Genomic DNA, 15,074 nt, shown 5'->3' with positions numbered 1-15,074 from the left:
TATCCCCGCTTCCAAGGCCAGAGTCACCCAACTAGCAGATGGAATCCTAAAACATTTAATGTCTGCTGTAGCTGGATCCCGTACCTCCTGAGGCATGTCAGGAACACCAAGCTGTTATTCCAACTTGTAAGGGCGGTTCGGTTCCTTGACTTTCACGTCTGTTTCTCATAAATTTTTAAACACACCCACATGATGCCGTAGGAACAACTGATGTTAGCACCAAAATGAATGTATATACTTCACGAACCGTGTGCATTCACTCCCTTCAAGTAACAGAAACCACCGTAACATGGCTGATTGGCCAAAACCAGGGGCCTAGAAGTCGAAAGAATCGCTCGATCTAGTTGTCTACTATTCTTATTGTTGCTCAATAGAACGATGGTATAGAAACCATTTCAAAGTCACTCAGAAAGTTCAAACGCAATCCAGCAAGATTGTTAGGATGTGGAATCGACACTCAAAATAACTATCTCAGCAGCTGATTACAGTTGAATTGCTGGTTATTTCTTCGAAATTGGGTGGACACTTTGGTGTTCCTTTGAACATCTTCTATTTTGAGTAATCTTCTTAGCTTGGTATGGTTCGGCCATGATACAGATATTCATATACATAGTAATAGAGAGTATAGCTAAGTGAATTGTCATTAAAGTCAAAGTCAGCTTTTTCCTAATTTTACTTGATAAGGAAACATCTTTTTCCCGAATTCCAGGATCTGTCACAATCTCTTTTGGATGAGGTGGGGTGTGCAACAAATGGAAGGCAACTGGACTACACCATGAAGATTCATAGTTTGATATCCATCGTCACATAGCATATGTTATATGAAACCATTAAAATCGCGATCTTGGTGTGTTGACTTCCTCCAAGTACTTTGTAGTCTGTTCTCTTGTTAGCGATTCCATATAACTGATTATCTCTATTTTCTCTTCTTCTATTTACGGCCAAGGAATGCACTCGAGCCGAGAGGACACAGACTCACTTGTTCAACGACATCATAGTCGTGGGCCCACTTGATAAACGCAGGGCTTGCGAAATCTGCAGCAGGATCTGGTTCGATATCTTTGATAGACTCCCAGTCGGTATCAGCATATTTCTGATGCGAGGCCGCGTGATCTTTGTGCCCGAGAAATCTTTGCGTGTTCCAAGCAGCAAACGATTTGATGCGTTCAACACGAGGCTTTCGAATATCTTCCCAGAATCTACTTATCACTGAGACATTCAGGTAAGGAAGTGACACAAGCAATATGTGCAATACCCCAATATCCTCGATAATCTGCGACAAGCCCTGTCGAGAGAGAATTAGCGTATGACTCTAGTGATGGGGTATTTCCAGTTATTCCTCAAAGTATCCACGTTAGGCTAACCTGTGCTGCATTGGGCTCCATTGCATGGGCTGAGTCACCCAATAGGATGGTTCTGCCAGTCCTACTCGTCCATCGGGGAAGATTTGGTATTTGGGCAATCTTCCACCTGTCGCACTTAGTCGCCAATTTGAGAACTGCAGAAAGTGGAGGGCATATCCCCTCAAAATGCTGCCTCACAAATGCGATATCTCCATCCTTGGTAGATCTCAGCGTATCATAACGGATTGGTTGCATAGGACTAGACGCATACCTCGCTCCACATGCTAGCATGGCCATCATCATGTTTGAGGCCGAACAAGCCGCTCCAGAATTCCATTTTTCTGGGCTTCCGACCAATGACAAAACGTTCATCGCCTGCCCAAACACATGTGTCGAATTCCTGTAGCAATAAGCTGGCGTCACCATCCGATTGTAGTTCTTTCTGTGGCACTGTTACGCCATAGTAGACTGAATCGCTGATTTGCGGGTTTACCGACCAGCCCGCAGAAACATCAAATAAAACTTTAGTACGCAGGCGTGATTGAATCCCGTCAGCAATGAGAATGATATCTCCAGCTATTGTTTTCCCTCCTTTCAATTGTAAGCTTGGACTTACGCCGGGTTCATCTGAGAAGTCTTCCACGGAAGATAATCTCGGCCCCAGCGTGCACGGCATGTTGGTAGAGAATATCCTGTAAAATCGGCCGATGAATGCCCCAATCTGGATATTTGGTGAGAGATGCTGGCAAAGTGCGTATCTTGTCCTTCCCGGTCTCCAGGTCTCGGATGAGGATCGGGAGACAGATGTCCGCGACTTGTTCAATGGCGTCTCCAAGGCCCCAAGATTGAAGAATGCGAGACGCGCCAGGACGGATCAGCAGTCCACTCCCCTTTGGCGACAATTTCTCTCGCCTCTCAAAGACCTGCATAGGTTTATCATTATATGAAATACAACTTCAAGGGTGGTCTACTTCCCTGGACATGGTGGCCGTCCTTGGCAAAGCAGTACGCAGCCGCGAGGCCGCCAAGTCCTGCGCCCACAATGAGGATCTTCATACTTTTTGACGTTTGGTTGCGATCTTAGTATTTGAATAGACATTGAAGCAGGAGTAAGTGGAAAAGTGGTGAATATAAGGGAGACAGCAAATGATCATTTCCGCGATGACGTCTGCACCCGCACACCCGCACAAATGAGCATTGGACGCCTGACCGCGGTCAACCAACCCAGAAAACGAATGGCACGCCTAATCGCCAGCTAGATGGGAATTAAAATCTGCAGTAAGCCCCGTACTTCTCCTTTGTGCTTATAACAGCGCAGCGCACTACACTAAAACCATCTCTGTAAGGCAAATCCTAACCGAAGCGAATTCGCTAAAGGGAAATAAAAGCATACAATTTAATGTAAAGTAGAAACGAAGCTGAAGAGTGAATTATTATAATAGGATTCAGTCTTCGATAAAAGCACTTGTGAAGACTCGTTAGTCGTTCAAAATTATCAATATTGCGCTCATTGCTGGTCTTGCATAGGGCAGTGAATAGTATACCCGTGCCCTCCAAACATGCCTTCGAGGTGAGTGCACCAGAGGTATGCAGTAGTAGTACTTAGTAGGCTGATAATTAGGGATCAGGAGTAATAACTAAAAAAATTTTCTCGTTATATGAGGAATCATAATATCAATATCGATGACCTGACCACTTATCTTCCGTATCTCTAGTAAGTCATTAATATACCCAGCTGCAGAACCTAGTGCTCGCAACTTATAGGTAGTGCACCAGCATGTAACTGCGGATACCAGGGGACTGCGTACTGTTGTACATGTCCTTGCAGAACGAACTGTTAGTCAAAGGTTAATTTAACGAGCTAGACAAGTTGGGCAACTTCTCCAACACATATTCATTGTTCAGTGAAACAAGTAGGAGGGACAAGAGATCAAACTCAGGTTCCCGTTAGGGGTAACTTCCGGGCAATCCATACAAAGCAACTGCCGCATCTCTGCACCCAACAACCCCAACAAAGGTTGAATGTCAAAGACAGAGCCATCATTGCCATGGCAGAGCCCGCATCCCAAACAATTGGCGCATAGGGAAACTGGTTTTATGGGTTTCTCGTAAAAATATTGTCTGCCATGGAATTTCCAACACTGTATTAGCTCCCAGGTGTATATAAAGGTCCCATAGAGGTGCCCGTTTCTACTCACCAATTGAACATCTTACTACCTTCTTCTCATTACATCAGTCATCAATTATATTCAATTCACGTGCCACTGAGTAACCTTTTTCATGACTGTCATGGCGCTCAAGGGCCGTGGAGACATCGCCCTCCTGTGTCTGGTATACAGGGAAACACTCGATGACAATTACGAATCGCTCATTAGGGAATTGAGTAAAAGATACAACTTAGTACGGTTACCAACAGCCTCAGTTGCACGTACATATCTAGCGAATCACAGCCCGAAGAAAATCATTGTGACAGACGGGGGCATAAGCGAGCCAGAAAACCAAGACATAGCGAAAAGGCTAAAGTCCTATCTTGAGGATGGTGGATCGGTAACATTCGCGCTGGACTTTGCCAGCTCTATTGATGGAGATGAATTTAACAATCTCTTTGGTCGGAAATTTGGCACACCCTGGGAGTATGACGGCCGCTGCAAGACCATTTGTAGATTCGTTGGAAACTGCATTGTCCCAGCCGGACCGGTCCCTAATTGCTCCTATGATATGGAGGCACATCTTATCAAGAACGCTTCACCTATCGAGCGAATTGTTGTTCCGCTACGAAGTTCCATGGTAAGACCCAAGAAACAGGGCCAAGCCGCGGTAGTTGGAAGGAAACAAGGCAAAGGATATTTAATCTATTGCGGGAACGAGAGTGTTGAGGAGGAATTGTGCAAGATGTTACTGCTTATATGCATTTAGCAAAAGCTCACCTGGAAGACTGAATGTACCGGTGGATCTGTACACTAGTAGTTTCAATGAGGAAATGGTATATCTAGGAGAACTCAGGCTCAATAAGCACTTTGTCTGATTAATGTCTAATGCCGCGTCGGGGGTTGCCTCAGGCTCCGCGGTTCCTTGCTGGGTAGGGGTGATGACTGTACAACTTGTCATCAGTCCGATCCTAGTTATTCATTAATATTTTGGGCTTGGATTAGCATATTTTGGTGAAGTTTATTCGGATAATGTTACACCCAATTGCCGAATAGTGAATTTAGTCTAGAGGTTGTTATCTATGGCCAGTGTTAGCAAGGTAACTTACGAATTATATGAGCCCAGATCTATGCAGATTTAAGTTTATTATGAATACTTTCAGTGAATATGACAGTAACTATTGCGCTTATGACGTCCTTAAGCTTTCCAGTGTTTCTCATCTATTACAGCACTATATCGGTCACTGCCGTTCTGATGGTCTGCCACACGTAGGAAGTCCCACCTAAATCGCCACTTGCAAAAACACCTTCAGGACCTTCTGCTATATAATCCTGATCAAGTTCTCTGCTTCTCGCTATACGTTGTGGAATCACCTTGCCCTCAGTTCTCCATCATCTGTGTTACTGCTGGGCTCCCTCGTTTCATACAACACTACAAGGCAACATGGAGTCCACGCGCCCAGAGATCCTTCTTTTATGTATCGCACCCACAGACTATCTTGGGGATCGTGCTGAACCCCTTCTGAAACGCCTAGGAGAATGCGCCAATGTGAAGCGTGCGACAACCATTGACGACGCAATACGTGGCCTGCAAGTCAACCCCAAAGCCGTCATCGTCGCTGATGAAGGTGTAACTATACCCGTCAACCGACTCGTCGTTGAAGAGCTAGAGGATTACATGCGCAGAGGAGGGTTGGCCATTTTTGGCTTCTGTTTTCCCGGTTTCGTGACCAAGGACCGTTTCAGGAGTCTTTTCCGAGTGAGAATAGGTTTGCCGTGGATTATAGGGGATGAAGAACGAACCGAATTAGAATTTAATCCTGAGTGCACCCTTCCAGCCGGAACAGAGGCTATCTCGCTCCCTACACTATACAGCATGGAGGCAGTTTTCATTAAAAATGCTCGCCCCAAGGAGAAGATTTACATTCCTGTCAAAGGTGTTATGACGGAGCGGACGTGGCATGAACCTGTCGACCAGACACAAACTGCGGTAGTGGGAGCAAAGGTGGGCGATGGATATGTGGCTTACTGCGGGGATATCAATCCGGGTAAAGAGCTGGAACAAGTCATTTTAGCCCTTTGCGGCTTTTAGGCAGGCTGGATAAACTGCCTTCTTATCAGCTGGTTTGAAGTTTCCAGGCAAATGACTCCTGTCAACTACGGCTTCGGAGACAAATCGACACCATATTAAGGATGAAATCAATTGTTGCGCTGCACTCATATTGACCTAACTACGACAATATAAAGACATCATAAAGGGTAGATTATTTCCACTAAAGCAAGTTACTAATATAATTGAATATGTGACATATTTGTGTTATTTGGTTTTGATCTTAGCCAGCAATATTGACTACTGCACGAGGTGTAAGGTAGGTCTCGATATGAAATTGCAGGACAGAGCAGTGTCCCAATCAAGGAATTCGCAGTATAAGCAATTCATGTAGAAAAGATGCGGTATATACTCTGGACCGTTTAAATCTCACACATACGACCATAGGGTGTGGAAAACAGGGCTTCCCGTCCGCTCAGCCGTACTTAAGCCACACGCCGGGAGGTTAGTAGTTGGGTGGGTGACCACCAGCGAATCCCTTCTGTTGTATGTTTTTGTATTCTTTGTCCTTAACTATTTTGTTCTTTAACTATTTTGAATCATAAAGGATGTCTCGCGATTATAGTAGAGAGGGCACTACTCTGTAGCGGAACATGTGCTGTGGTTCCGACCCAAATGTCATACATAGCCTTGCCACCTTCCGTGCATCTGGCATTCTTGAACTTCACTGCTATCACAACATCCGGATTCATTTCGTCACATCAGAACAGGCCAAAGTCTATTTCTCGAGAAATGACTATACAATAAAACCGCTTGGCTTGCCTGCCTGGCCAATTTCTTTTGCCCAAGCTTCACTAACCTCTTATCTCTCAGTCTTTCGCTCAATTTCCTCCATAATTTGAACAGGATCCTTAATCGCATTCTCCCACTCCCTCTCTATGATATCTTGCTTCTTCGGTTCTCGATCTTCAAATGAGGCATTGAACGGCCTAGATGCTGCTGTAAACGTCAATTGGATATCCCACGGGTCAATTTCAATTCTCTTTACATCTTTGTACGAGTGAGTTATATTGTACGCCCACATGAGCCGTGCCATGAGAATGAAAACGCCATTCCAGCCCAGATGCCTGCCAGGACAGATTTTTCGACCGAAGCCGAACGGGCTGTGTTCAAGGTCTGGATTGTCAATCTACCTCTCTGGTTTGAATTTATGCGGATCAGGGAAAACCTCCGGATCGAAAGTGATGACCCAGATGTTGGGAATAATCACTGTACCATTTGGTATTTGGTATCCCATGTATTCGTCGTCCTGCGTAGTTGCATGTGGAATTGCAAATGGAGTCGGCGGCTGCCAGCGCATAGCCTCATTCAGGATAGCGTTGATGTATCGCAGTTGAGGCATATCTTCAGAAGAAGGGAGCCGGTCGGGCCCAACAACTCGATCTAGCTCTTGCTGGGCCTCCTTCAAGCAGTGCGGGTGCAGCACGATGGCTTTGATAATCAGGCGTAGAACGGTAAGAATAGCTTCGAAGCCGGCTTGTTGAAGCGTCCCTATCACATAGGCAAGTTATGTGGACGTGATCTGCGACCCCGCCTTGGTTTTAAGGGCATTCTGAACCCAGTTCCACGTAGACGCTGACTTGCCGATCTCGAAATGTTTCATATGGAACTTTGGTGGTTTCTCGTTCCACGTTGTCCGAGAACCTCTTCCAAGGTGCTAAGCATTCCAGTAGCTTGTCAAGGACTGGGAACAACTCAACCACGCGGTAATAGCCATTGCTGATGGCATCGAAGGGATGGTTGTTGATAGCGAGGAGTTGGGCGGGAATATCGTTGTCAGTTGTTTCCAGTCGGATTCCGTACCCAAGTGTCACAACGATACTACTAGCATAGCGGCATATGACTGCCTCAAAGTAAAAGGTAGTTAAGCTTGAAGCTATTATATATATTATGCCTTCAGTCATGAAATTGATCCGATGCTACATCCCAACTGGTCCTAAATAGATTATACTTGATTTTCCTCCTTATTCCCTCCCTTTGATCAGATTAACCAGAACACATAAGGTATCTACTACTCGAAACTATTCAACCATCTGACCAATTCCGAATCCTCGTCCATCCAGGCATTGAGATCCCATGATATCCAATCCCGTGCCACAAACTCTGGCGCTGTCCCTCCACCTTCCACATCTCCCCTGGTGTTTCCACTCCCTTCTCCACCCTCCTCCTCCTCCCGCGTCTCCACATCCGCCCCCCTTCCCCCCAATACCAGATCAAGGATATGCCTTATCACAGACTTCGCCTGCTGACAAACATCATAATTCCCTGCCTGCCTGGACACCACATACTCAAGATCTGCAGCAAAGCGGCTCAGATTTTGGATGATTTCCGAGCGGGGAAAGGCCGCTGACTGAGAATCAGAATCGGGGTTCTGGAACCGACGCAGCAGTTCGACAGCCAGGACACCGGCCGGGGGGAGACCGAGTGAGGACATCTTAAGTCTTTTGAGTAATGAGGGAGAAGAGGATGGGGAAGGGAAACATACAATCCAAACAACAGAATTTCCATCCCACCCACCAACAGCGCGATTGGCAATCAACAACAATAGGTTGTCCAGCAGCTCGTGCGCGACAGCAATCAATTTCTCTGTGCTGGCGCCCGTCCGCTGGACTATGGTCCGCTGGAGAATGAACTCATCATAAAGTGAGTCCATGTGCAGGAAGAGACAAACTTTAGCTGTCTCGGGGCAACGGTTGAAGTCCGATGGCGTGCTGACACGGTACAGCGATGAGGGGAGCGAAAGACGCGTTTTTGCGGCGAGGGTGGATATTTCTCTGTAAATTTTTTTTCGTCATCATTCTTCGTTAGTCCTCTGCAAGCCACCATTAAAAGAAGGTAAGGGGAAAGGTAGTTTGGGCAAGGGGGTGGGGGAATGGCATCTCACGTAATTTTTTCCTCCAACCCTGGCCCCTCTCCTTCCCCGATTTTCGGATCCAGAGAAATCTCTAGTACTGTCTCTCTTACAACCCCCATCATGAAGCATGCTCTCGCGTATGATCCCCTTGTATACGCTCCCTCTGCGTTCCACCCATTGTTATCTAGCCGTGTCATCGCAGCGTCGAGAACTTCTGGCGAGGCTATGATATCTGTGAAGGCTATGTCCAGTGGCGGGTCGATGGTGATATACCGACGGATCATGCGGGGTGGACGACCTAAGAATGTGGAGAGCCCTATGTCCATGGCATAGGTGGCGACGACGAGGCGTTTGCGGTGTTCCGCGCGGAAGAAAGGGAGTTTCGATGTGGTATCGCGGTGGTGGTAGCCCAGGGTGAAGAGAAGGGTTATGAGTGCAGAGAGGGTTTTGTAGGGACGGTAGTCTGTTTGTTGGTTAGCATCGGTTAAGGGCAGAATAGGGAAAAGGGGAATCTGGTAAGAGGATACTAGGCAATAGGTATGAAGAATGGGGAGGGTGAATAGGAAACTGGAAGGGAAAGGGTACCGTAATCCCCATAAAGCAGGGTAAGAAGCGAAGCATGTTCCAGCGTCACCCAACACAACTGCTCGGAGATGACACCGGTGTAGTCGAAAAAACGAAGACAGATTTCACTCGCGGACACACAGACAGCTGCAAGACCCTTTTTGTCAAGTGGGGGACGGTTCGGTGGGGAATACGCAGCCAGATCGTGTTGCGGGAGGAGACACGCGCTGGAACCAATCACAGCAAAGACTAGCCCTATAAGCTCCCAGCGGTTCGGCATAGAGGAAAAATATTCCGTGGGGGTGATGGAAGGGTCTACGATTAATGGTTTGGAGGAGGCAGTAAAAATGCTTCGGGAGAGGATAAGTAGAGAAGGGAGCGAATTAGCGGGATCGGAAATGGCCTCGTGCAGCATAGTTCGGATGGAAGACAGGATCAGACGCAGGGCAGATGGGGGAAATAAATCGCCTTGGCAGTGGTCGAACCGCGCCGTGGCCATGCGTTCGTATAGAGCAAAATCATCGAGCAGGATGAGGAGCAGCTCGGCGCCAAGCTGGATCTGGCTGTCGTCGATGATGGCGCTGGTGTTTTGCTGCAGGGATTTAGCAAAGAGGGCTATACTGGACGAGCCATCGTCAACGTCGTCGCGCAGCACGGACAGGTAGCTGGTGGGCCCGAAGACGCCAGTGCTGGGGGTCGAGGTGCCGCGGTGACTACAATCGGCGAGGTAGCCATCACGGAGATGGCCCGGAGGCAAGGGCGGAGTGACTAGCGAGGGAGGAGGCAGCGGGCTCGTCCAGGCACTGCTGATACTGGTACTGGTAGTAATGTTGCTGCCACTTCCGCACGAGATGGAATCGGTGGAGCTGCGATCCGTCCTGTTCGGATGCTTGGACATCGGGGCCGGTTGGTATACGCACAGGGCCGGCTTGCGTCTGCGCCGGCATCGGCCGCAAGGGGCGGTGTGATCGCATCGGATCTTGGATTTGCGGCATGGTTCGCAGGAACTGAGCACCCCGTTAGAGCGCAGTAGCGACATGGTGTGCGTGTGTGGGATGAAAAGGGTCGGAGTGAGGAAGGGAGGGGAGACTTTTGGTGACGGACTCGCAGATTTGCGGAGTCGGGGTCGGGGTCGGGGTGGAGATGACCAGATGCAGGTGAGATGCTAGACTAATTCAAAACAGAAATAGGAGCTGACTAGTAGGGGGTAGCTCCTATTTCCGACCACTTGCCATCTATATAGTTATCTATGAGGCCATTACATTGGTCTTGTCCCAGGCTAAACCCAATTAGCAGTGCATCCACATCATTCCAACCCTACCCCGATTTATCCTATCCGCGTCGAGTACTAGGGTAGGACGCAAACAACTCCCTCAACTAAAGGATATGTGTATCCTGATGGTAATAAGAGTTTGTATAGATTACTCCTCAAACCGCTGCCTGCCCAGCTCCTCCTTCTCCATACTCACCTCCTTCGTAAAACATGACGCCACTAACCCCACCCCCGCAAAGACAATCAACGCAATCCAAATAACGTGGAATGAATGACTATACACGCCTGTCACCTGATCCAAGACCTCCTGCCCCACCTGTCCCCTCAGATCCCTCAACTGAGGAATAAACCCCACCGCGGCTTGACTATTCTCCAGCGCGGCCAGGCTGCTAGGCAGGGCTCCCAGCGCCTTGATCGACTTTGCAAAAACGCTGCTAAACACTGTCGACCCGATTGCAAGACCGACCAACCCGCCCAGTAATCGGAAAAAGACCAATAAGCCGGCGGCAAACCCCGTGTCGTCGACGCTGACAACGCTGGCTTGCACTGGGAGAACGAGAACGGTAAAGAGAACGCCGATTCCCAGGGAGACCACGATGGGGAGGCCCGTACGGAATGATACGGATGAGGCGGGGGTGATGATGTGAAGGAGTCCAGTCCCGACCGTGAGGAACACCCAGCCCGTCCAGATGTTCACGCGGTATTTGCGGAGGTAACTGACGGAGATTGGCGAGACGCAGCTGAAGAACAGGGACATGACATTCATGGGGAGCAGAGTAACGGAGGCATGCAGGGGAGTATCGTAGAAGGCGGCTTGGTAGAAGAGCGGGAGGTAGGTGTTGAGGGTATAGGTGACCAGGCCGTGGAGGAAGCCACCGAGAAAGGTGGTGATGGCGGTGGCGGATTTGAAGAGCCGGTAGGGCAGGACGGGCTGCGCGGGAACACGCTCGTAGACGACGAAGAGGGACAGGACGACCAAGCCGAGGATCAGCGGGAGGAGAGTCCGCCAGGAGCCCCAGGAGTAGAGAGCCCCGGCCCAGCTGAGCGGGAGGACGAAGGCGGCGCAGCCAGCAACGAACAGGGCCATGCCGAGCAGGTCCAGGAGACCAAGTTTCTGCAGTAATGTGCCCTCGACGGGGCGCAGGCGCAGGAAGAAGAAGGTAAGAATGAAGCTCGCCCCGATGAGAGGCAGGTTGATCCAGCCGATCCAGCGCCAGGTAACGTACTGAGTGAAGAGCGAGCCGATAATGGGACCGAGCAGGGCGCCGCCAGCCATGGGGATAGCCAGCAGACCGAGATATTTCGGGCGCTCTTTCATTGTGGTCATGTCAGCGGTGATAACCTCGTTTAGCACGTCAAGGCCGCTGCCCCCGAGCCCTTGAATAGTGCGGCCGACAATAACAGTGGCCATGTTCGGGGCCAGGGCGAAGACGAGCGAGCCGACGATGAAAAGAAAGTATGCGGTGTACAGCGGGATTTTGCGCCCGAGTACGTCTGAGCCGCTCAAGTAGAGAGGCTGCACGACGGATACGGCCAGCATAAAGCAGGTGCTGGCCCAGAAGGACTGCAAGGTTGTGCCTCCGAGATCGCGGGCGATGATGGGGATGGCCACCGCCAGGGTGGTCGTGTCCAGCGACACGATGAACACCATGAACAGCAGGCCCAGGAAGGCCAGATGGAAAGAGAGCGGCTTCTTGGATTTTGTCTCAAGGGAAGACTGTTCCGCTGATCCTTTCTCTTCAGAGGACACATCCATGGTAGATTGTCCTTCCGACGCCGTCTTCTCGTCCACAGGATTATCCATGGTTGTGATTCAGGAAAGCACCGTATTACCCCAAGAATGACAACCGCCAGTTGGACATACTGCGACTCAAATACCCGTGTCAGGGAGAGTTGCCTGCAGGAATCCATCGGAGTCGGCCTCGGAGTGGATCCTTTGTCAGGATCTCAGCACCGATCAATTTATAACGAGGGGGTCGTGCCACTGCTGCCCCCACCCCAAGTCCCAAGCCGGGACAAGAATTCTTAGCCAGATAAGCAGTTTAGCAAGACTTGCTTTTTCCCTTTCTCTTCCTCTCGAAATACGGTGAACAGGCTATAATAATGGAGTTTGGAGGTAATGTCAGGAGCGCCAGATCAAGGCTTGAATACTTGCTTTCTACACGATAGTCCTCCGACTATTTGAACCCATCTACTCGCTCCCATTCAGATTAGCCTGGGCAATCAACGCATACACATGCCGCGCCGCAGCTGGCACCCTCGTTCGATCAGCGCTGCTCTCAATCTCCAGCATCTCCTGGGCCCATTCCGCAATTGCAGCAACCAGGGCCTTAACCTCCGCGTCCGTGTTTGACGCATGGAAGATGATCCGGACGCGTTCCGTCCCCTTGGGCACCACCGGATACGAGATGGGGAAGACCGAGAACCCGGCCCGTTGCAGGTGAAATGCAAGGTAAAAGTTGTGCTTGGTGCGCGTCCGCAGCTGGATGATCTGGGTGAGGACTGGCTGGACATCCGCGTCTTCGTACGTGGGAAGGCGGAGAAGCCCGGTGTCGCTGGCCTTGCTCCAGATCGGGTCGGAGGTCATGGTCTCCAGGAAGAATTTCACGATCTCCTGGACGCGGTTCTGGGCCTGCTGCTGTGTCAGCTCCAGCTTTCGGTAGAAAGGGGGGCAACCCATACCCCTTGTGTCTCGCCACTGCGCAAGAGCTGGTATGTAGCGCGAATCGAGGCCAGCATGGGGAAGGATGGCGCCACGGAAAACATGATGCTTCTGGCGTAGTTGATCAGCATCGTGCGTACGGTCTCGTTGCACAGGATCACAGCTACCGAGTTAAGTCAGAGTCTTCTTCAGCAACACTAATTCAATCGTGTCTTACCTCCAGTCGCAGCCAGCGCCTTCCCAAACGTATGTAGTCGGATCGCTACTTCGCTTTCCAGCCCCAGGGCGCTCACCAGCCCAGCACCGTTGGGCCCAATCACCCCGGTGCTGTGCGCCTCGTCGATGACGAATTGGACGTTGCCCTCCGGAAACACTTCCTTGGCCGTCTCAATCAGCTCCTGAAGCGGGCAGATATCCCCATCCATGCTATAGACCGACTCAACTGCCACCAGGACCGATCGCGTGCCGTTGCGAATTTGGGGCTGCGACTCCTGGACGGCCACCAGTGCATCATACAGCGATTCGGCGTCATTGTGGCGGAAGGCCTTGCGGTACAGTGCCAAGCTATCCTTCATGCCATCGTGCACACTGGCGTGGATGAGCTCATCGTACACAATGGCATCGCCGGGGCGTGGAATGACGGAGAAAATAGCGGCATTGCCCAGGCTCCCCGTATTGACAATCAACCCAGCCTCGGCACCGTGAAATGCGGCCAGCTCACGCTCGACGTCTTCCAGGTATTTGGAGTTTCCGTCAGTCAAACGCGAGCCGTGGCTGCTCAGCTTGAAATCGGGGTGCTTGGCGAGCTCGTCCAGGTAGCCTTTCCGGACGGAGCCCGAGGTGCTCAGCCCGAGGATATCGGTAGAGGAAAAGTCCACCATGGAAGTTTGCTCCTTGGTGTGCAGCATTATGCAGCCATGCTGGGCTCGACGCACGTCGAGCTCTTCTTCCAGGTTCCGGTAAAAGACGGAGGCATTCTTCATATTAGGGGCCTTGGGCTGTTGAGCTCTCGCCCATTCAACGATAAATGAATCAGACATAGTATGAGTGCGTCAAAGGTATTAGTGCAGAAACACAATGTAGACTGGGAGAGAAAGGCACATGCTCAAGTTTTTGGGGGCTGGCTGAGTAGGCTATATCAAGACCTGTGCTATCTGGAGCTGCCATTGTGGTGTCAGCCTGGAATCCCCGATAAGGATATTTCCACAATAAGACCGTCGCATTGCGCCATCCCTCGTATAAGATACGCTATACAGCTAGTAGTTGCCAGTCTATCCTATCAAGACGGGTCTCAATGCAGTCAGACTGCGCTGGGGTAACAATGCAAGTGCAGGAAGCGGGGGGGCAAATGAGCAGTAGCATCTAAGTTACTAGGACAGGAAAGCGCTTCGGAGGGCAAGGACCAGGTGTCCGGTTAAGAAGCTTGATTAATTGATCGATTACTTTCCTCACACATGCTGATGTCAGCCCTAGCAGCCGAGTAGCGGGTGGTATCAATCTAGCAGCCAGGCTGCTGCCGGTGTGGCAGGGAGATACTTGCATCCAGGGCCATGCGATACATGATATACGAAAGTCCATACAACACAAAATACTTGCATCTTCCAAGCCTCGCTCAACGTACCTCTCAGATTGCTCGAAATTTGTTCCATATGGGCTCGCCTGAGGTCCTGTTCACGGGGTGCTGTCACCACCGAGAGGAGACGAGTCTCGTGCCACTATACTGATCGGTATTACATAGTGTTAGGAGAGGGGTAACAGTCTAGATCATACTCGACACTAAAATATCACGGCATTCATGCAGTACTAGTGGTGAAACATGATAAACTCCCTTTCCTGGTGCACCATGCACTACTGCGGCTGGACATGTGCAAAAATACCACAGGTGTCTACCATTTCATTGGTCCCTTCTTCCTTTGTACTGTAAGAATGTCTCTGGAATACAAAAAGGATTGAAGACGTATGACTTATTTTAATCAAATTCTGCTATCAACGAGCATTGGGGGCCAATTGAATTATGCTAAGGATCATGCACGATAACGCGAGTAGATAGGCGAAGAGGACAAGCCTGACGTCTTTCGATCATGACATCTGTCTCACAACCAGAGAAAGTTGGCAAGGAAA

At 49.9% G+C, this 15,074-nt stretch overlaps 5 protein-coding genes across 5 annotated transcripts; 2 read left to right on the top strand and 3 right to left on the bottom strand.

The window, feature by feature from the left end:
* Positions 1–654: 654 nt before the first annotated feature.
* BO83DRAFT_433957 (FAD-dependent oxidoreductase) lies at positions 655–2,399 on the bottom strand (the record flags this gene model as incomplete). The annotated part of the gene is made up of 6 exons (XM_025535734.1): positions 655–878; positions 980–1,285; positions 1,365–1,559; positions 1,615–1,934; positions 1,987–2,266; positions 2,325–2,399. 6 exons carry the CDS (start codon positions 2,397–2,399, stop codon positions 831–833), a joined length of 1,224 nt encoding a protein of 407 aa, XP_025392982.1. The 3' UTR covers positions 655–830.
* Positions 2,400–3,623: 1,224 nt separating this feature from the next.
* On the top strand, positions 3,624–4,307 carry BO83DRAFT_384843 (uncharacterized protein; the record flags this gene model as incomplete). Its single annotated transcript, XM_025532596.1, has 2 exons — positions 3,624–4,130; positions 4,260–4,307. 2 exons carry the CDS (start codon positions 3,624–3,626, stop codon positions 4,305–4,307), a joined length of 555 nt encoding a protein of 184 aa, XP_025392981.1.
* A 627-nt stretch (positions 4,308–4,934) lies between these two features.
* BO83DRAFT_303339 (transcription factor Rba50) lies at positions 4,935–5,582 on the top strand (the record flags this gene model as incomplete). Its single annotated transcript, XM_025527187.1, has 1 exon — positions 4,935–5,582. One exon carries the CDS (start codon positions 4,935–4,937, stop codon positions 5,580–5,582), a length of 648 nt encoding a protein of 215 aa, XP_025392980.1.
* Positions 5,583–7,611: 2,029 nt separating this feature from the next.
* Positions 7,612–12,095, bottom strand: BO83DRAFT_405245 (MFS transporter/GAL4/fungal specific transcription factor domain-containing protein; the record flags this gene model as incomplete). Its single annotated transcript, XM_025533781.1, has 6 exons — positions 7,612–8,034; positions 8,086–8,374; positions 8,485–8,917; positions 9,040–10,025; positions 10,123–10,188; positions 10,444–12,095. The coding sequence occupies 6 exons, from the start codon at positions 12,093–12,095 to the stop codon at positions 7,612–7,614; spliced, it is 3,849 nt and encodes a 1,282-aa protein (XP_025392979.1).
* A 207-nt stretch (positions 12,096–12,302) lies between these two features.
* Positions 12,303–13,993, bottom strand: BO83DRAFT_433954 (aminoacyl transferase sphA; the record flags this gene model as incomplete). Its single annotated transcript, XM_025535733.1, has 3 exons — positions 12,303–12,923; positions 12,974–13,116; positions 13,171–13,993. The coding sequence occupies 3 exons, from the start codon at positions 13,991–13,993 to the stop codon at positions 12,483–12,485; spliced, it is 1,407 nt and encodes a 468-aa protein (XP_025392978.1). The 3' UTR covers positions 12,303–12,482.
* Positions 13,994–15,074: the final 1,081 nt, after the last annotated feature.

Source organism: Aspergillus eucalypticola, assembly GCF_003184535.1.
Source record: "Aspergillus eucalypticola CBS 122712 chromosome Unknown BO83scaffold_2, whole genome shotgun sequence".
NCBI classification, from domain to species: Eukaryota; Fungi; Ascomycota; class Eurotiomycetes; order Eurotiales; family Aspergillaceae; genus Aspergillus; species Aspergillus eucalypticola.
The sequence above is the reverse complement of the archived record's forward strand: the minus strand, read 5'-3'. Positions and strand labels throughout refer to the sequence as shown.